General features: G+C 40.1%; 1 protein-coding gene and 1 long non-coding RNA gene across 2 annotated transcripts in view; one reads left to right on the top strand and one right to left on the bottom strand.

The window, feature by feature from the left end:
• LOC137201726 (uncharacterized) overlaps positions 1–22814 on the top strand; it is a 151522-nt gene that overhangs the window by 74556 nt on the left and 54152 nt on the right. The gene's annotated exons all lie outside the window — the stretch shown is intronic.
• LMNTD1 (lamin tail domain containing 1) overlaps positions 16430–22814 on the bottom strand; it is a 440677-nt gene continuing 434292 nt past the window's right edge. Inside the window, exons 19-20 of the mRNA XM_067695956.1 lie at positions 21939–22002; positions 16430–17381 (exon numbers count right to left, since the gene is read on the bottom strand). Coding sequence (XP_067552057.1) covers positions 17361–17381; positions 21939–22002 — 85 coding nt within the window. The 3' untranslated portion in view covers positions 16430–17360. The remainder of the gene's footprint in view (positions 17382–21938; positions 22003–22814) is intronic.

The raw sequence follows: 22814 nt of genomic DNA on the forward strand, positions 1-22814 counted from the left end.
TCTAATTCTGGTGTTGTCCTGAGGAGGGCATGGTGGATGGGGTGCATGGGCGCTATCTCACTGCTGTTCTCTCTGCATGTTCTGCAACGTCCATGTTGCCTCTACGTAGCTGTTAGGATCAGATTTAGCTCCACATGACAAAACAACAATATGAGACAAGACGAAATAACAGGGACTTAAACTTGATATGGTTTATTTCTCCCGTAAGCAGTCTGGGGATATAAGATGATATCTTTAAGATAGCATCAGTGATCCTAGCTTTTGTTTCCCTTGTCTGTTGTCCTAAGCACATGACTTCCATTCTTATACTTACCCCATGGTTCAGTATGGTTGCTAGTGATCCAGCTGATAGCATGTCTATGTTATAGGCTGGAAACAGGAGAGAAGGAGGAGAAAAGGAGGTAGGGAGGGGGGAGGAGGAGACAGAGGGGGAGGGGAGGGAGAGGGAGAAAAAAGGCATGCCCTCTGTCTAGAAATAGTTCCTGAAAGTCACAAGCACTTCCATTACATTCTCAAAGCCAGAATGTCATTGGGAAATATGGTCCTTATCTAGTCATATTGCTGCTGCATATATATTGGGGCTTTGTTAAGGAAGAGGAGAAAAAAGGGTGTTGGGTAGAGGTAGGCATTTAAAGCGTTTGCGACACTTTCAAGATCTTAGGCACATGCTGGGTTTGCTCAGAGGTGGTGCAGCAATGTGGTAGACAGCAGAGAAGGGCACGGAGGACCCTAAACATAAAACTGTAGCCGAGAAAAGCCGGCATCAGACCTGCCTGACTTGACAAATTCCTTATTTTCTCGGGAGCACTTTATTTAGCAGTATGTTTTTGCAAAATGTAAAAGATAAAGATAGGAAAAATAAGTCCTTAACTTTCATTAAGAGCATGAAGAGACAGTGTGTTTGGTTTGTTGGCTGGTTTTATTTTTGTTGGTGAGGCAAAGAAAGGAAGATGACAGAGCCTCCTCTGGTGATTTTCACTGATAAAGGAAAAAGTCTGGCCAAGTTTTTCTAAGTGTGGTCCTGCCCGAAAGTAGGAGGATGAACCAATTACATTTTAATAGATTTTTAAAATTACTAATGGAAAATAAACAAAAGTTTAAATGGCTCTTATTGGATTTACTTTATATTTACCAAATGACTATTATTTAAATATTACATAGTCAATAACTATAACTATTACAGCATATAGCATACTCACATTTTTAAAACTTTAAAACATTCAAATTTTTTTGAAATACAGTTCTCACTGTTTCTTAGTCTTTGACAAGTGACTCGGATTCTGTACTACTCATTCTCTGAACCTGTCTGGTGTGTTTGTAATAATAATAATGATGATAGCAGCAACAACAATAATAAATATGATGAAACCATGAGAGTTTAATATTATCATTTAAATAAAATGGGCATGTAGGCTAAGAATAATCTTGAAAATCAGGGAAGAGCATTACTCACTCAGCTGTGTGGTTAGGCAGGGATCCCACGGAGGAATCAAAGCCCCCACTGAATATTTAATGAAATGTGGCACAGTTATGAGGGAAGATACATACTTCAGTGTAAAATGGCTAAGCAATTGCACATGCTCTCCTTTTGTGAGCTTTGTACCCAAAATAACTTGACTAAAAAGAGAAATCTAGGGCAAATAATTTTATTCATTTAACAATGCTATATAAGCTTGTTTTTCTCAGGAGTTTGGAAGGCAAATGTGGCAGAACTCTCCATTTCACCAAGTATCTATCACACACCAATTTTATACAGTACTACAAAGTTTTGGATCCCTCTTATATATAAACATGTGATATTTCTCCCTTCTCGTGGTACAGTGGGGAGGGTACTGGAATAGGCCTTGTGGACCTGAGTTTTCTTACTTTGCTAGTAATGGGCGGGGGTGGACCAGATTAGTAAGAATCAAACAAAAAGGAGAGGGACCTCTTACTGAGCTCCATGTGTCACTGCGCTAAATTCTTCACATTCCGTCTCGAGTAATTTAATGCATTAGCTCTACAGCTCTACGAGGTAGGTATGTTTACTCTCTCCACTTTACAGGTAAGAAAACCAAGGAATAAAGAGGTTAAAAACTGGCCCAAGGTCACATGGATGCTGTGGGGTTGACCTGGTAGAACTAAGAGATCTAGACTAGATATTTCTAGGGTTTCTCCTTGTTCTGACCTCCTTGGACTCTATATTTCATTTACATGGATATTAAAACCACATTGGAAAGTCGTCTGTGAGCGTGGTGGGAAGCATTCCTGACTGAAAGCAGGAGACACACCCCTGGATGGCTGAGTAATGGAATATGGTCCTCAGTGTCATTTACTGGACTGATTCACATAAATGATATTTTGGGGCTCTCTCAGGATTTCCAGTGCTAATCTGAAAAGTAGCTGAGGTGCAGCTGCTACTGGTGGCCAAAGTCATCCAGTGCCATCGCCACTGTACTAAGGTGAGTGACCTAAGTCAGCGCAACTTCTATGCCCTCTGCCCCCATCTCCAGAGCCCTGGAGTCCATGGAGGGGCTGCAGGGGATTCATTAACCTCCTGAAGTCAGGTGAAAATTTTGTATGTAGGTGATATGAACATTTTTTTCTGAGGGGAAAATCCATAGCTTTCCTATGGGGAAACATTACCTTTGTTTTTTGCCAAGAAGTTTGGCATCAAAGAGAAAGTTAGATGGTAAAGATATCTTGAAGGGAGAGAGGAGGCATAAGTCTATTTTAATATATGAAGGAGCCTGGCACGTCTTTCATCTCAGTGGAAGAAGGCAATAGAGGGGGAAAGATGGAGGACACAGCGAAGAATGACCAGTAGAGCATTGTTCTAATGGGGATGGGTAGAGTCAAAATCAAGATCACAGATTGTGGAAGAAAGCAGCAGGGGCAACTTCTTCTCTGGAGAGGAGAGAGGCGGATGGGGAAGACAGGGAATAATGAGTTGGAAGGAAGAAAAGTTGAAAGATAAGTTACCGGTTAAAAGTCAGAGGTCAGGGTTAAGACTAGGATTGGGAGAAAAGTACATGAGTTTGGAAAAGCTGCCTTGGGGGATGCAACCAGCACGGAGGCCCAGCTGGAATGGAAAAACATGGATTTGTTTTGGAACCAATGAACATAGTCATGAGATTTTCCCCACTCTGGGCAGCCCCAGATTAAAGTGCTGCTGCCCCGCCTTATTCACGACTCCTTCTACCTGCACAGCTGCCACAAGCGGCCGTACAGCTTGTGCACTGTGCAACTCGGGAGGATACGCTCCCACTGTACACGCAGTGCGTGTGTTTTATCCTGGCGTTCTGGCAGATGGCGGTAAAGCATCTTTTTCTCACAAAATCAGTATGCTCCAACTTTCTAACCAATGGAAGCAAAGTGTCTTGAAGAGGGGGAGCCTTTCTCAAATTGGCAGAAAGGTGCTGTATGGTCTAGCAGCGGCTCTGAGTGTAGAGGGCTAGGAGAAGTAATGTGGTGGTTGCTAAGATGCAAGTCAAAAAAATCAGGCCTCTGCAGAACAGACCTGTGCTCTTCTGCCTCAGCTAATGCACAATTGTCCTAGTTCGTGCCGCTCTTTAGCAAATACCACGGATTGCTGAAAACCTAGCCCCATTCTCCCTTTCTCCTAAATCCTCTTCTGAGTTCAGTACCTGATTTTCTTTTCTGCTGAAGTCTATTTGCCAGCGCCTTGTCTGCTACTCACAAGGCACTATGTTTTATTACTATATATATTTTATTACTATATTATTAGATATATTTGTCTTCATAATCCTGAAATGATTTGAAATCTGAATATGACAGAGTTATAGCGGAGCCACTAAGGCGCCATATTGGTCCGTGATGGTCAGTCATGGGCTAGAGAGCCCCTTCCTCTTCAGGCAATCTGTCTCCCTTGTTGCCTGAAGATATGAGGCTTGTGGCATTCTTTAAAATCAGGAATCCGGGAATTCCCTGGCGGTCAGTGGTTAGGACTCCGTGCTTCCACTGTAGGGGGCCCGAGTTCGATCCCTGTTTGGGGAACTAAGATCGGCATGGAAAATCGATGGGCTTCCCTGGTGGCGCAGTGGTTGAGAGTCCGCCTGCCGATGCAGGGGACATGGGTTCGTGCCCCAGTCCGGGAGGATCCCACATGCCGCGGAGCAACTAAGCCCGTGAACCATGGCTGCTGAGCCTGCGCGTACGGAGCCTGTGCTCTGCAACGGGAGAGGCCACAACAGTGAGAGGCCCATGTACCACAAAAAAAAAAAAAAAAAATCAGCATGGAAAGTCAAATCAAATCATCAAATCAGATCAAATCAAATCAGGAATCCTTAGGCCTCAAGGTACCTTGTTCCATAAGGCTCTACAAGACCCACTCACCCCTTGCCTCTCTGATCTGACCTTCCTCTACTCTCCTCCATGCTCCCCAGTTCCAGTCATGCCTCCCTCCTGTTCCTCACGCACACCAGGCCCACTCCCACCCCAGAGTCCCTGTGCTTGCCATCCCTCCTGCTGCAACTCCTCCATGTCTCCACTTGGCTTGTTCCCCCATCTTCACAGTATCAGCTGGCATGTTACCTTCTTAGGGACACCTTCCCTGTCCAACCTATTTAAAATTGCAATAAACCCCCTCCACTCTTTCCTTATCACCCTTCCCTGTTTTGTTTTCCAGCCTAAAAGTACCTTCTAACTTGCTGCGTTGATGTACTTACATATTCTCTTCATTGTTAGTCTCCCACCACTAAAATATAAGCTCCGTGAAGGCAGAGATTTTGTCTGTTTCCTGCCTCCGCTCTGGTCCAGGATACCTCCCAGCATGGTGAACAGCCCATGAGAACAGAGCCGGCACTCAGTCATTCTATGTTGAATACATTGCTTGAAAATAGTTTCATGTATTACTTTTCTAAATCATATATGCAATGACCAAAGTATTTTCTAAATCAAAAATTGGTCTGACATTTGTAAATCACAAATTGTAGGGTTTGGGCACAAATGCTGCATTCTGGGGTTTTTTTCTGGGGTTGATGATTCAAAGACAATGGAACAGTGATTTGAAATCAGGATGGCCTGTAAAATCCAGAACTTATCATGGCTAAACTGTGCCTGGATAGACAATAGCTGAGTCCTAGTAGAAACCCTTTAAACCCTGAAAGGGGATCTGGTGTAAATGTTGTTGACAGTAGAGAGATTCTTCAGCAGCCACAGCTCCCAAGACTTCTTTCAATTCAAAACTTAAGTAACCACTTAGTTTACATAATAAGTTAGGTCAGTGGGTATGTACTTAAGTCACCAACCTATATTCATACATTATTTCTTCTTCTGATTATATACATTCTTATATATATGTTCTGATATATGTGTTATACTGTATGTATATGACTGAAATTAAATTCCTCTGGGGTTCCATTTAAACACCCCAAGTCAAGCAATACTTTTTTTTTTGAAACCCAAATCTCTTCAGCGGTATTTTCCTTTGTGGTAATGGAAGATAGCTGATAGTAGATGATTAGATGGAAGTGAAGTAATTTGGAAAACAGTTCAGAGTAAGTTTGAGAGTAAAATGGAGGAAAAAACAAACAACAACAGTGAAGAATCCACATTCTCTAAACTTCAGGCTGTATAACGGCTGTTGTCAGCAGTACACATTTGAGTTATGAGGTAAAGTGATGAATTGGCTGGGTCTCAACAGGAGATAACATTGGGACCCGATAACTTAACATTGCATATTGAGCTCAGAACCACACTAGCCTCAATAAGTCCCCAGCATCCTTAACTGTACATTTCCCACTAATTATATTTCTTACGGTTGTCAGAGATCATTAATCTTGAAGTTCTAAGACAGTCTACTTTCATGAGAAAACAATAATCAAAGCCCAGGACATAACACAAGTCTAACTGCCATGATAATGAATTGTTAATACTTATCTGTTGACTCGTTGTACTTTTTGAGAATGATCTGGGTTTATCTCTTTTCCTTATGGACAAAATCAGTTACATTTTGGATAGATCCTTTGCTAATGTTCCCAAGTGACAATCAGTATTGAAACTCAAGAGGTACAGGCAAATGGCTCCTCCTAAAATGAAGAGACAGGAAGTAAAGTGGAATCTCTCTCATTTCCATGGTTTTCAGAAGACGTACCTCTCCTGTCTCCAGAGCAAGCTCAGCGTGTTCTCTGAAGTCCCATCCTCCCAGCGCCTGCCTGGTGACTTTTATGTTTAGGCCCTTCACTTGAAAAGGCACAGGCTTACGAAACAGCTGTTCACAATTAAATTAATTATCATTTGTCAACAGCATTCTGAGCTCGGAAATTCTGTGTTCACAGAAGAGAAAGCTGCCAAGCCACGGTGCTCTTCAGAATGCGCCTGCACTTACATCACCCATCTAGTTTGGGAAGGCAGCTTTAAGGTTTTCAAAGCAGTGACAGTATCTTTGTAAAACTATTGTCACACACTCCACTAATCTTTTTCTCTTAACTTTAGAGCATTTGCTCATCATTTGTCTGAGATTTTATTTCCCTTGGATTTTGACACACCACTTCAAAATGGAAGACCAACAGCAGAGAATAAAGTGGGTATAAGAAAATCAGTGTGGTCCTCTAAGAATGAATACTTAACGGATGAAGCTGAAGTTCCTTGGCAGTAACTCTGTGAAATTTATGAATCAGAATTCTAACCATTTAACTCTTGGTTAAAACTTTTCTTTGCTGACATAAGTAATCTGAAGAGCTAACTAAGACTTGGAGGACCCAGAGCTTTAACTGTACTGACTAACCCTAAAGACTGTGTATGTTCACGTAATGCAAAGTTCAGTCAGGAAGGGAATTAACCTCAAACTCTCCAGGTAATTATTGAGAAAAAAGCAAGTGTGTTTAAGTTACCTGGGTAGGTACTTTTGAGTTCTTCTTCTTCTTTTTTTAAAATTTTTTAATTTGAAAATGGGGGAGTCATTTAGAAAGGGGGAGTCATTTCTAAAATATTTAGAAAATATTTTATCCAATTAGAGTTTTCAATTAAAGTTAAATTCTTCTCCCTATTTTCGTTTAATTTATTTTATTTTAGCATTTTTGAACACCCCTCAAAAAATCCAACATGTAGAAAAGCAACATGCATGAATATGTTTCTTGAAAATAGGAAACATTTGGGAAGTGATTTAAATGTCCTATAGGTGAATAGATAAATAAATTATGAGATTTGACCCAATGGCCATTTTAGTTTATTATGAAGACTACGGAGCAACATGTACTGTGCTTATGATAAAATTACATAAGAAAATCCAATGATATTATTGAAAAACAAAAAGAAGGAAAAAACAGGATATAAAGATTGTTATGTACTGATTTCAAGTGTACCTGTTTCTGTAGCTTTCAAAATCTTTATGATATGGCTATAAATTTATTATTTAATTCAAAGTAATATATTAGACTTATTTTTATACCAAAGAGAGTCTGTGAAAACCTCGCTGATAAAATCTAAAGGAAACTAGAAAGTTTAGCTTTTGAAAAAACTATTTGAGTTTAAATTAAAAACCAGTTCAGCAAATCTCCTCTTTTTTTTTTTTTTTTTTTTTTTGCGGTACGCGGGCCTCTCACTGTTGTGGCCTCTCCGGTTGCGGAGCGCAGGCTCCGGACGCGCAGGCTCAGCAGCCATGGCTCATGGGCCCGGCCGCTCCGCGGCATGTGGGATCTTCCCGGACCGGGGCACGAACACGTGTCCCCTGAATCGGCAGGCAGACTCTCAACCACTGCGCCACCAGGGAAGCCCAGCAAATCTTCTCTTGAGCTTCCTGCTCCACCTCCCCCCAACATTTGTTCAACATTTAAAGGTTTTGAATAAGCCTGTAATGTGTAATTTATTCTTCTGTAATGCTATCCCATATTTTTTCTAATCTCTCCTTTTTAAAAAGATAGCAAAATAAGCAAATAAACCCACAGTTAGCAAAGAAACACTGGATAATGATGGACATCTACAGTGGTTTTTGTTAGCTGCAAAAGAACTAGCAAAAGCTCCATTTGGCAATTTCAAAGAGCATTTACTTATGTTCATAAAGTGTTCCTAACATAAGTGAATTTTAAACTGTAATACTTCCTTCAAGGATGTCATTTCTAAAACGTGGCAATTACAGATCTTAACGAGGTGTATATTCTTTAGTTGCCAACAAACAAGAGTAACAAATTTATTATCTAGAAGGAGAAGATAAATTCACAAAATTTAAAAATGAAGCATTTACAAAGGTATGGGAAAAAGGAAACCTTATTTTATGGGGCTATGAAAGGGAACTAGAAATACGAAAATCACTTTTTAAGTTTTTGCGAATAGCTTCAGTTTAGAACTAAAGCCTTTCCTTTCTCTTTACTTTTGCGCTATTAAACTGTTTTGCTTTTTAGTGGTGGGGAGCAGATACAGGGCCATCGACATCCTCTTAACGTTGAGCCAGCAGTCCTAGTTGAATACAGAACTTAATGAACAAGGATTTGTGAAGTTTCTGTGATCCTAGAAATATACTGAGTACTCTAATTAGTGCTTCTCTAACTTCAATGTGCATACGGACAACCTAGGGATAGAATTAAAATGTGGATTCTAATCCGGTGGGTCTAGGGTGGATTCTGAGGTGATGGATTTCTAATAAGCTCCCAGGTAATTCAACGCAACTGCTCTAGAGACTAACATTTGACTAGCACCACAGAACACCAAAATGCAAATTTGCATGCCTTTGAGAAAGTGAAATACAGTAGACAATTGGCAGAAGTAAACTCTCGCGCACTTGGCCAGATGTAAGTAAAGCAGCTGCAACAAAACTCCAGCCGACTGCTGGTGTCGGGGGCTGACGTTGTCTGAGGATGAAATGAGAGCTTAAAGTATCTAGTTCAGTGGCTGGTACCAGGTAGGTAACTGTATTTTCCTCTTCTTTCCATAAAAATAATTACCAAATGAAACTGTTAGGGAACACAACCTAATAACATTTCAGCATTTTATACTGATAAAATCAAATGCTGATTGGAGAATGGGCCAGTGGGTGTCATGTAGTGTGCAGAAGACATTACTTAATATACTTGAAATCAGTGTTGCTTTTGCTAGATGATTGGCTTTATTTAGCAAAAAAAGCTGGAAAAAGTGACTTTCCATAAGAGAAGTAAGAGGGAAGTCATCTGTGGACGTGGTGGGTGGGTGGAGAGTTAGAAATGGACTAGGAAGCTAAGGAAATGGGGCTAAGAAGGAAGGTTGATGGAGCAATATGCCTTTATAGGTGGAATGTCCTTGAGAAGTTCCGGGAGATGGTGTGATACTGTGATTTACAATAAGAAATATATATTTGGTCTTTTGTTCCCCAGAAGAGTTCCCCAAACCCTTGGAATTTCCTGTGATGAGAGCAAAGGTGTCTTTTGTCATGTTAATAAGTGACTTTTGGAAACTGTCTGAGGATGCAGGCTGGTTGCCAGGGTAACCAACCATGTGATTATAAGGTCGGACCTTTCAGTTTCACCCCCCTGACTTCCAAGGAGGGAAGGCAGGCTGAATTAATCACCATCAGCCAATGATTTAATCAATCATGCCTCTGTAGTGAAGCCTCCATAAAACGCCAGAAAGATGGGGTTTGGAGAATTTCTGGTTGGTGAACGCATGGAGATTCGAGGGGAGTGGTGTGCTCTGGGGGAGGTCATGGAAGCTTCTAGCCCCTCCCCCATACCTTGCCCTATGCATCTCTTTCATCTGGCCGGTCCTGTGTTATGTCCTTTTATAATAAACCAATAATCTAGTAAGTAAAATGTTTCTCCGAGTTCTGTGAGCCACTCTGGCAGATTAATCTACCCAAGGAGGGGGTCATTGGAACCTCTAATCTATAGCCGGTTTGTCAGGAGCACAGGTGACAACCTGGACTTAGGATGGGTGTCTGAAGTGGTGGTGAGAGATGGCATCGTATAGGACCGAGCCCTCAACCTGTGCGATCTGATAATATCTCCAGGAAGACAGTGTCAGAATTGAGTTAAATTGTTGGACACCCAGTTGGTGTCTGAGAATTGCTTGGTGTGGGGAAAAAACCCACACTTTGCAATTGGGTGCAGAGTCTTATATGGGAATGCTCAAAAGACTTCAGAACAGAGATGTTAGACATTCAGTTCTAAGTTACTTGCTATGCTGTAGGCTAAATGACACAGATCCTTTCTATTGCCCCAAGTCAATGTGTCCTGGACACATACAGCCTTGTAGGAAGCACTTTGGGGTATGGAGGATTCTGGTCATGTCCAGCCTGATGGTTGTGTTCAGCCTGTGGGAAAGGACAGCAGAAGGCAAGACAAGAATAGCCCATGTTGAATTCAGCAGGAGGTCATCAGTGACTTAAACTCCCTAAACAATCAACAATCCCCAGAGATATTGGAGAGATGGGGGTTTCACATGTTGGGAGCAGGATAATGAGTCTTTGAGAACATTTAGGGAGTTGACAATTTACATAAAAATAAGATGTTAATTGAAGCAGTAATGTGCACAAAAATATGGAATGGAGAGATATCATGTGACCAGAAATCAACTAGAAGACTTAACATACCTTAGATTCCACTTGAGATTTCAAACTATAGGGGAGTACGAGCCATTGTGGGATCTTGAACTGTAATGTGTTTAATTTTCACTTTGTAGATTTTCACTTTGGCAAAACTAATAGGACAGCTTTAGAAAAGCATATTGGTCAATCTGATTAGGACATTTTTCAAAAGTCTTTAAAATTAGAATATCTCCCTATCCCCCATGAAGCTTTTACCTGAAAATTTTATAAAACATAGGTTTAGAATAGCTCAAGCCAACTTCTCAATTTAGGTTCATACCTCCCATCCTTTCCCTTAATAAGATACCTTCCTCACTTCCTGAGACAGCTCCTTGAACAATTTCCCAATAGCATATTTTCATAATGAAGATTGACAATATGCCATTTATTAGCTAGGGAACATGAGTTACATTGTACAGGTTGATATTGCCTTAACACTGAGGGGCAGGGGCGGGGGGAACTGTTACACAGACCATGGCTGCCTTCTCTGAGTATTTGTATGCTTTGCTCTAACAGTAGGTGATGCAGGTGAGAAGCATTTTAAGAGGCCCATGCTGACCATGGAGACAGACCTTCACTCAAGCCAAAGCTCAGTGTAATCAACCACCATATTTGCTTAATGATTTTTAGTTTTTTTTGTTTTTGTTTTTTGCGGTACGCGGGCCTCTCACTGCTGTGGCCTCTCCCGTTGTGGAGCACAGGCTCCGGACGCGCAGGCTTAGTGGCCATGGCTCACGGGCCCAGCCGCTCCGCGGCATGTGGGATCTTCCCGGACCGGGGCATGAACCCGTGTCCCCTGCATCGGCAGGCGGACTCTCAACCACTGCGCCACCAGGGAAGCCCGATTTTTAGGTTTTATAATGTACATGTATAGCTAGAAATGCTCTACTCCATATTTGTTTTTTTCTCATTGAAAAGTTTTTTTTTTTTAAAGCCAGTCTTACCAAAAGCAAATTTGGAAAAGTTGAGGTTTCTTAGAAAAATAACTGCCGTATTATAGTGGGATAAATTCTATCTCTATATGTCACCGTCCAATGTACTGCCAGATTCCAACGGAGAATCTGGAATTGCTATTTCCCTTCTATAACATATGGGAGCAAGTTCAAACACTTGGCCCCAGAACACAAAGCTCATGAGTTGGTTCACTCTCCTTTTCTTGCCTCATTTCCTGGTTCCTTCTTTTATTCCATCTTCTAAATGCACACCAATATGGATGACCATTTTTCAGAGCCACCCAGAGGCTTCCATTTATTTTCTGTATGTGATCAGCTTCCTTTTCTCCATTTGCTTGAACCATCTTCACTTGTTTCTTAAAGTCAGCTCCATGGCACCTGTCTGGTATTCATTCTCCAAAGAACACACACGATTTTATATTTAGCTTTATTGTAGTACTTCTTTGATACTTTATTTTATTACAAGTATCTTTTCCACTGGTCTATGACTCCCATAAAAGCACAAATTATATTTTGAAAAATTCCGGTGCTTAGCATATAATAGACGCTCAAAAAAAATTAGTGATTAAGAATGCATGATAGGGAAAAATAAGTTTGCAAAATACAAACTCAACAGACAACTACAAGCCCTTCAAGACATGTCTCCAGCTAATCCACATAGATTTTAGTGATTTAAGGAAGAGGAGAAAAGGTTAAGGGGTTCCTGAAAGGTGGTTCTAGAAATTAAGAGGAAAATTATAATCTCTAGAGCTACTTATTGCTTCAGGGCAATATTTCAGATTTCCCTTGTTTCAGGTAAGCTGACAATATACCCCCAAAAAAGGTAAGGTCACAGTTTCTTGCCTGTTGTGATGGGATTCTTTGAACATCAGGATTCACCAGCTGAATGATGGTGAATTGGGGATGTCTTAATTTTCCAAGATTGGGGCAGACATGCTCAGTTAAGATTAAAAGGGAAAGATCAAGTTAAAAAGAAGTATGTTTTTTTTTTCTTGGTGATTTATACATAGTGTTGTTGTTTTTTTAACATCTTTATTGGAGTATAATTGCTTTACAATGGTGTGTTAGTTTCTGCTGTATAACAAAGTGAATCAGCTATATGTATACATACATTCCCATATCTCCTCCCTCTTGCATCTCCCTCCCACCCTCCCTACCCCACCCTCCTAGGTGGTCACAAAGCACTGAGCTGATCACCCTGTGTGTTGATTCTTCCAATCCAAGAACATGGTATATCTCTCCGTCTGTTTGTATCATCTTTAATTTCTTTCATCAGTGTCTTATAGTTTTCTGCATACAGGCGTTGTGGTCAGAAAAGATACTTGATACGATTTCAATTTTCTTAAATTTACCAAGGCTTGATTTGCGACCCAAGATATGATGTATCCTGAGAATGTTCATAGTGGTTGTTTTAAAATAAGGCCTCCTATAGAGAAGTGGTGTCTATGCCTTCTCCTCTTGAGTATGGGCCCTATAACTGCTTGACTAAGAGAACATGGCAGAAGGATGCTGTGTCATTTTCTGCATCCAGATCTTGAGAAATTGGTAGCTCCCACTTCCTGTTTCTTAGGACACTCACTCTTGGAACCTAAGTAACTTGTGTGAGGGAGCCCAAGCTGCCTTGTGGAGAGCAGTCAGCACCAATTTTCCTGCCATGTGAACGAACCATCTTGGGAACAGATGTCTTCCCCATGCCACCCCAGTCCCCGAGCCCCTTGTGGTTCCCCTGTTTTCAGCAGAGCAGGAAGTATGAGACACAAGCTTGGAAAGCAGTTCCTATGGTACTTCTGCTCATGGTTACAATGTTCCTCCTTCTAGACCTAAAATTATTATTGGTTGACTAATATAAATATAATGTGTAATTCAGGCAGAAGGTAGTATTATTAGTCACCTGTGGATATTAAGGCAAAATTTGACTGCCCGGCGATCCTTTTGGCCTCTTACTTAGAGAACCTTTTCCCCTCTTTCTCAGGACCACAGTACAGACACAAACAACCTATTTAGAACAGACAATACTGTTTTCAAACGATTCCTAAAGTTTTACATTTCTCATGCTGTGGTAACATATAAGCAACAGGCTTATATGAAATTTCACAGTATTCAACACGCTGAGACTGTCTTCAGCCTAAGAAAAAGAAAATATTAGGAAAAAGAAAACTCCTCTAAAAGTAAAATTTCTATTGCATCTGTTTTGTCTTGTAATGTATTCCAAAGAATATGGCTATGTTATGGATATGTCTATATAGATATATTTCAAGTCAGTATTTTTGTAAACATAGATAATTGAGTGGTAACCATTTATATTATCTGAGCACAAAGTTGTATTGCTACCACGCATTTTAAAACTTACTCAGATGGCTAGATTCTAAAGCCTCCTCTACTTGGACTTGGCATTAAGTGCCAAGGGCAGGAGTTTATCCCCGAAAAGAACTCTAGCCCTGACACTGATCTGAAAATTTGGATTCCTCTGCAAAGCTCTTTGGCAATTAACCAAAAATACTTCATCATCTGAACAGTGTTTATCCTTTCACAATTTCTTTCACTATTTCATGCCAAAATAATGAAGTGTGTGTGTGTGTGTGTGAGAGAGAGAGAGAGAGAGAAGAAAAGTGCTGGGGTACAGCTCAAAATGTTCACCTATTTTGGGGCGTATTCAGCGGTAGGTAAAGTTTTGGGTTTATTTTCATTGTAATTCATGTAGTTCATCCATCTGTAGATGATTTTGTTTCCCTAAACAGTGAATATTATTATTATTTTAAACATCTTAATTGGAGTACAACCGCCCCACAATGGTGTGTTAGTTTCTGCCCTACAACAAAGTGAATCAGCCATACGTATACATATGTCCCCATATCTCCTCCCTCTTGCCTCTCCCTCCCACCCTCCCCATTCCACCCCTTTAGGTGGTCACAAAGCCCTGAGCTGATCTCCCTGTGCTATGCGGCTGCTTCCCACTAGCTAGCTATCTTACATTTGGTAGTGTATATATGTCCATGTCACTCTCTCACTTTGTCCCAGCTTCCCCTTCCCCTTCCCCGTGTGCTCAAGTCCATTCTCTACATCTGCGTCTTTATTCCTGTGCTGCCCCTAGGTTCTTCAGAACCAAGTGAATATTATTTAACAATGATCATTACTCGGATGTTTTATGAAATAACCCTCACTGCTCCTGTAAGATGATTATAAGCAGAGTGCTGCCGCCAAATTGCAGAGGCAACAATGAAGTAGCGAATTTCTGGGACCATGAGATAAAGCTCACTGCTGTCTAAGGCTGCTGAAGCCTAAATGATCAATCTTATACCTTTCATTCAGAAACTTAGGAAAACAAAATGCTCCAAACCCACATTCTTTCTTTGTAATCCCTGAATAGTCTTGCCTGAGTATTACCACTTAGGTAGTTAATGATTTGTACCAGTAGAGGTAGGTCATTCTTCCCCTTCCTGTACTGTTCTAGAGAGACTGATAGCCCTTGAGCAGGAAGATAGTTGAGGCTTGTGCTAGAACACTCCATGGTGATGTCACTGACAAGAAATCTACCACACTGAGCATTTATTTCTCTTTTTCTTGCAAGAGCAAAAGGTTATACACTTTCTGAGAGCTCGCTTCACAAAAACAAGCAATACTTAAATGCACCATATTTTTGACCACCCAGAGAGGAAGTGTTCTTACAGAAGAGCTCAGAGGGGATATTGTTGTTGATGAAGTGTCAATGAATCAGATATGTAGGTGAAATTCTTCTGAAGCTACACAATCTTCAAATATAAGGAAGACTATTTGAGCTGAAATATGTTTTGGATTAGGAAACCTCTCCTCAGTCGAGGGAAATAATTGGAAACACCTGAGGCTCACATGCCATTTCTTTTATGTGTTTCTATCGCAAATCTTTGAGGGAAGGAGGTTGGGAGGGATGCCTGCACGGGTGAGGTCGCTTATTGGCTTTAGTTCCCAGAGCCCTTTGGGTTATACATTTATACTCCCAACTTGAACACGATAATCACAAATGGAGGCAGCTGGAAGAGATTATGAACCATGAAATGTTAACTTTGATTGTACACTCTCGGATGCTCTTATTGTCTCCTCAAATACCGTGACTACACAGTTTCTATGGTAACTATGAAAAAGAAAAGCCTACACAATTTAGCCAACGTGTGATTCAAAGATCATACATAATGGTTCAGAGTGGCATAAGGTGTTATTCAGAGTTGTCTGAAAAGGTAGAAGTCTACTCGTAAGTGTCCAAAGACTAAAGAAATAATGTGATCAGTGTGGCTTGGTGACTAGAAAATATTTGTGCTTCATCATTATGTAGGGGTTAAACATGAATCCTTTTTATCTCCAACCAAAAAGCATATGACAAATTATTTTCTCAAGAAATATAACTCTTCTCAGATGCTTTAGACTGGCATATGGCTTTTCTTCCATCTTGGAAATACTAATCTGATTTTACTAGAGTTTTGTTTATTTACCATTTTAACTATTTTTAAGTGCATTCACAATACTGTGCACTATTTCCAGAACTTCTTCATCATCCTGAACAGAGATCCTGCACCCCTTAAACAACAACTGCCCACTCTCCTCTTGCTGACGCCTGGTAAAAGCTATTGTACTTTCCACTTCTATGAATTTGCCTATTCTAAGTACCTCAGAAAAATGGAATCCGAATATTTGTCCTTTTGTGTCTGGCTTATTTCACTTAGCATAATATTTTCAAGGTTTACCCATGTTGTAGCACATATTAGCATTTTATTTTTTTACTGGATGAATAACATTCTATTGTGCGTATATACCCTATTTTAAAAATCCATTCATCTGCTGATGGACACTGGGTTGTTTCCACCTTTTGTCTCTTATGAATAATGCTGCTATTGATATTGGTATACGTATATGTTTGAGTTCCTTGGCGCATGACTTTTTAAAAATAAAGTATTTTTAGCCCTTGATATTTGGATATAGTAAAACAAAACTCAATGATCACCACTAATGATCATTTTTTGGGTTATTTTACGTTTATTTTTTTAAACAGAGTATATCGGGGGAAGGTCCTCACTTTGCTTGCTCTATCTCACCTTCCAAGACTGTATATGCCCCATCTTCCTGCATATGTTATATAAATAAGCAGAAATTAAATTAAATGAAGCTGGGCTACCAGGTATAGACAGGATTTGTTCTCAGAAGCTGAAGCAATCACACCTTCTGCGTATAAAGAGGGTCAACATTAAAAATGAGCAAGTTCATTAGTTTTTCAGCTTCTATACTCTTGATGGGTATAGAATAAGATCTCCAAAGACTAAGAAGTGAGAATTGTAAAAAAAAAAAAAAAAAAAAGTAGCTCTATCAGATTATTTAATTAAAACACTCTTGGCATTTCCTATCTGTGGGATTTTGTACCTAGTATCACGAGGTGGAAGAGATTATTTTGGCATTTGAGTTGCATGTAGGCAGGTTTAAAAACCCCCAACTAGTTACTCCATAGAAACTTCATCTATTACTTCCAGCCATTAAGAAGCCGGATTAACGCATGCTTTTGGGAGACAGATTCCAAGTGTAGAGAATCAGACCACAAGACTCAGAATTCCTGAAACACGTGCTTTTGGAAAATGCATCTGCAGAAATGGCAGAAGTTGTCGACCTAACAGCTGGGCAGGGTATAAAAGACTGAAATTAGTGACTGGGAAACTTCATGTGCGTAAAATGAAAACAGTGATGGTTTTGCTTTTGACCAATGTTTTTCTTCATAACAGCCTAGAAAGCAAATGTTTTAACTTGTCCACGAACTCTCTCTCCTGCTTTAAGAAATGGTTACAGGAAAGTCCTGAGGAATTATCTTTTCTAAGAGAAACCGTGTTCTCGCTTGCTGCTGGTTTCCTCTCCTGGGTGGAAGGCAGGCTGCGTCACGTCAGGCATCCTTGTGTTGTTCTCTAGACTTGGATATTATTGTCCTGAACAAAAGATAAAATGGCAATGCATGATGAAATATAATACAAACTGGAAGTATGTTGAAATTGTCATAGCAATATAAAGTAGAGATGATGAGTCTTTCCTTCTCATTAATCTTAAATTAAGACCAGGAAATAGCAGATCTAGATCATACTCATGGATGGGGGATAACAGGAGGGAGGAAATTATTCGGTGATGCCTCACCTTTTGCCAGGGTGAAAGGATTATTCATTTTGGTCTCCTTCTAACTCAACTCTGTAACTTGTGTGCTTGTTCAGGTTACAGTTCTTAGGCTGATGTGTGATGTGCAGGGTTTTTTGACTCCTAAGCAGCGTAGCTATTTCAGACTAACTGGTCATGGATACTATTCACTTCTGGTCTTAAATACGAAGATCAAAATGATTCTGAGACAACCAGCTTAATGACTTCTTTCTAAACGTTCACACCCTTCATTTCCTTCTTGGTGGTACTTAAGTAGTACCTAATTATCTTTGCCATTAAATATCTAAGAGGTGCCCCAGATTTAAAATATACCAGGTAACATGCACACAAATGTAATAAAGAAGAGAAGGTTTTGTTTCTCTGTTTGCAATTGCTTGAGTCTTCTCTAGAGACTTAGCAGGAGACTCCTCAGCCTGAGATGTTTATGTTCTACCCTCCTCTGTGGAAATGGAGCTGGACACATCTGCATGGGCACGTAGTTTCCTTTAAACTGTGGAATACCTCTGACCCAGCATGGTGAAAAGTCTAGATTGCAGGTCTTCTTATTCCTCCTGTACGGCCTAGCCATGGCACAGTAAGGTGAGGCTGGGAAGACAGAGAACAGGGTAGCTGACAGACTTTGAAGGAAAGAAGTTATAGGAAACAAATATTCATGAAATTTCGACTGACTGAAGAATTTTGGAAATAGACCACTTTGAGGGCAGAGAGGAGAGAGATATTAGTACATATATGGAAGGAAAATATAACAAAATACAGATAGAAAACACTGACATCAGAAAATTTAATCATTAGACTTTCAAAACTCCTTTAGCAAGGTTTCATATTAAAAGTATTAAATATTAGTCCTCCTTTCTATGCTGCTAAATACTGACTCTTAAAACTCACTATTTATGAGTTAAATACTCACTCATAAAAACTGTCCCCAGGAGGAGAAATTGTTATGGAAGGTTCTTGTCAGGGTCCTAAGGAAGTTTCCGTGAAGGGCTAGAAGGACTCCTCGTGTTTGAGTTGTCCGGTTTGGTCCATTCAGAACAATAAGTATTGTGTGAACACATGTCAGTTCATGGAAGGACGCTATCACTGGTACTTTATTAGGAGTCCTAATACAACACACGAGAGTATCTCATAAATGTAAGAACTTTTGCCAATTGTGAACGCAATATCCCATGCTTGCAATTTTGGTGCTGTCTTCCCAGGTCCTAATCAACTGCATACTCTTGAGGACAGTGCTGGTGATATGTAACAAGTCCCACTTCTGCCCCTGATCCTTCTTCCCTCTTTATTCTCTATCCTAGATTGTCATGTCTCCTAGCAATCTGAGAGTTCATGTGGCAGGTGGGACATGATGTGGCCTTGCTAGAGTTCTCTTCTCTAACCTGTGGAAAGTTCTGTTTCTGCAGCATTCTGTGGCATTACCCATCTGCACTGCCCATTATTCAGACAGCAGAACTCTTACACATTCGTCGCAAAGAACTAAGCAAAGAGAGCTTTTGAGAGCTGTGACTCCAAGTGCAATGGCATGGAGTTATTCAATTGTAGCCTAGACGTGTGATTAGCAGTTAAAGAATCTAGAGATTGAACTTTAATTTTCTGTGTTTGTACCAATAATTGACACTCTTAACTTAGCAATTTTGGAAATAGGACTTGAATCTTTTTTAGTGTGTGGAGAAGTCTTAAGATTCTCACGGTAGCCAACTCCTTTTTTGTAGCTCAAGACAATCTTTATTTATTTATTTATTTATTTTTGGTTGCACTGGGTCTTCATTGCTGCAAGCGGGCTTTCTCCAATTGCAGCGAGCGGGGGCTACTCTTCATTGTGCGAGCTTCTTATTGCGGTGCCTTGTCTTGTTGTGGAGCACGGGCTCTAGGCGCGTGGGCTTCAGTAGTTGTAGCATGTGGGCTCAGTAGTTGCGGCACGTGGGCTCTAGAGTGCAGGCTCAGTAGTTGTGGTGCACAGGCTTAGCTGCTCTGCGGCATGTGGGATCTTCCCGGACCAGGGCTCGAACCCATGCCCCCTGCATTGGCAGGAGGATTTTTAACCACTGCACCACCAGGGAAGTCCCAATCAAGACAATCTTAATGCTTGATTAGCAGAGTGATGTGGAAGAGCGTTGGCATTAGGCTAAGATTCTAGTCTTCACTTTGCCAGTTCCTATCTAAGTGACTTTAGGAAAGTCACTGAATCTCACTGAGCTGAAGTTTCTTCAGCCATAAAAGGGAGATAATATCAGCCCTACCTACCTCATAGGTTCAAACAAGATAATGTGAAAACCGTGAAATCCTGTACAAATGTGTAACAATACGAGTCACCAAGGAATGGTCCTGAATATCATTGAGAACTGAATAATGACTTTGTCTCTGAACAGTTTTCCATGAATAGATATACCAGACTCAGGAGCTGACTGTAATACAGAAATTATTCACTGACAAATGAAGTAAAACTTTGCTCCTAGTAAAGACCTCAGAAATATTCTGAGAGCATACTGATGGTCCATCCTAAAGATGTCACCAGATGGGGAGGGAGGCTCTGAGAAGACAAAAGTAAGGCATCCAAGGAACCTAGAACTTTTCAAAACAGAGTGGGTAAAAAAAAAAAAAAAAAATCAGAACTACCAAAGAATCTCCCACAGAGAGGTTCAGTGAACAAATCTGTGACCATGGTAGTTAAGCAGAATAATGACTGAGGAAGACCAACAGAGGCTAAAACCTTTTGCCAAAATTATGTTATTCAATATCCCATGAGAGGATTCAGAACATTTTTTTTCCAACCAAAACCAACAACAACAACAAATCCTTGTTTTTGTATATAATAAAACTCAACTGCACATTCAGTATTCAGTATAATTCCCTTCTGGCTACAGAAGTGAAGGGTAATTGAATTGTAGAAGGGCTGGTTGCTAATGTCTATGGCAGATTTCAGATCCCATCCTTTGCATTTCAACGACATGCCGCTTAGGGCTATGCCAACTGGAAGAAATGGATCTCGGTATAGAGAAAACTCTAAGACTTCTGGGAGCAGAGATTATATCAGTGGAGGCCAAGGCTGGATTCTTCAGCTTTCTGCAATTAAAAACTCTTTAGTTTAATTTTGACCCTGTGGTTGATTACTAGGTGAATTTTGGTAACTTGTCTCTACAGACTTCTGTTTCTTTCGCTCTAAAATGAAGTGGCTGTAATAAACCCCTTTAGAGTCCCAACGTTCTACGAGAAGTGTCCGAGAAGAAAGGTTCTCGGAAGAATAGGAAGAGGTAGCCATCACATGTTTAAGAGTTTGGAAGCTCAAGGATAATGAGGCTATAGAAATGGAGAGAGTGGGCTGGTAAAAAAGTAGGTAACCTTCAGAAAAATAGATGTTGATTAGGAAAAACCTAGGAAGAGACAAGCTGAAAGAAACTGAACAGCTGAGCAATCAGAGAAGACTGGAAAGGTTGGTACACAGATGTGGGTAGCTAGTGGGACCATGCAAGGCCAGCAGGCTGTGTAGAGAAGTAAAGTCACTTCTGCCAGAAGAGTTTAGAATACTAAGAAGTTGGTGATCGGGTGGCTGTAACTTTATTCTTAAATCAAGGAGTGAATCTAAAGCTTAGTCAGAAAAAAAAAGAGCAAGAAGACGTATAAGTAGATTAGTCATGGACTAGGGCAACAAAGGATGTCAACTAGAGAAGAACACTGACCAAAGGGATTCCTTGACCAAAAAACACCTTATCATCAGCACTTTGGGGAAGGGTTAAACACAACCACTTACAAAACAGAAAGCCATTGAAATCTTCCTCAGTTACTTAGATGTTGATATCAGCACGAAAAAGATGAGGCAATGCAAGAAGTGACTGATTAAATGATGCAAAGTCATTTATCAACTGAGTAGCTGAGGCCAGAGTTCTTAATCTTCCCTTTCATCACCATTTAAAAGCCACACAACTAGAGAGCTTCTGCAGTCTCTTTAACCAGAATAACTTCTGTTATGCTATTAATAATCTGTTGCTCATAGGAATTAAAATGTACTGGTATAGTTGTAAAATTGATTTTTTAGTATTTGAAGTGACTCTGGATTTCAGTCACTCTTACTTGTCCATCAGCAAGGATAGGATGAGGACAGAGGGCAAAAAGTAAAGATGTGATATTTCTTTGTTTCCCATTCTTAAAAAGTTTATCATACAACAGAGACGACAAAAACTGATGGTTCCAAAAGCAACATAAATATTTAACAGAAAACTAATCACTACAGGATATATGAGAACAATCCATGTTCTGAGGGCTCTTAAAGATGTATCTACAAATTATTTTAGTCATTAGTTTTCTGCAAAGAAGGCAAATTTGCAATATCTTTATATACTTACCTTTAAAAGTTGAATTGTCTGCTTATTGCTTTTGTAACTCAGACGTCCTGTTTTTCCTTGATCTCTGCAAACCCAAAAAGGAGGGTGGGGGGTGGTTAGGGGGATGGGCAGGATCCAGTCCTATATGCCAAGCATTGATTTTTCGCATTGAAACAAACCATGAGATAAACTAACAACAAAAGGATTATCTTTCATTTGAAGAAGAAATCTAAGGTTTAAGGACAATATATAATGGTAACTTGAACTAAAGGGTTTAAATACCACTTGAAAAGTATCATTTGATTATTAAGTCCAAGTTTTCAATGAGTCATTTTAAAAGGACACATAAATTTCAAGATATAATTAATTAAAACTTTGAGAGAAGAAATATCTGGAAGATATATTTTTTAAAACTGAAGTTGCAGAATAATTTTACCAGCCTGTAAAATTCCTCAAATGCTTTCTACAATTCCAGCAGCCGCAATGATGAAGTAGCTAGTGAAGGGAGGTACAGGAATAAGGCTTCATCCGGAGGGATATACAAGGAGATGTGTGGACAGAAGCAGACACCGCCTAGCCGGCCAATTTAGGCGGCTCTACTCTGGTGATGAATGAGGTGACTGATTCATCACCAGGGTAGAGTGGTGGCTTCCCTCACTTCCATATATTTAGGCAGGGATTGAAAGTCACTTTGTTGAAATATAATTCCTACCTTAAAAAAAAAAAAGTGTATCACACTGAAATAGTGCTGGATGGATGACCCCAAGTACAAATTACTTCCAACCCAGCGATGAGATGTTATTTTATTCTTGTAAAATATGAAAGGAAAGAAAAATAATATTCTAGGTACAGACAACAATGAGCTCCTCTGGAAAAAACCACTACAGGAAAGCTCTT

The sequence above is a fragment of the Pseudorca crassidens genome, chromosome 11, assembly GCF_039906515.1.
Source record: "Pseudorca crassidens isolate mPseCra1 chromosome 11, mPseCra1.hap1, whole genome shotgun sequence".
NCBI lineage: Eukaryota > Metazoa > Chordata > Mammalia > Artiodactyla > Delphinidae > Pseudorca > Pseudorca crassidens.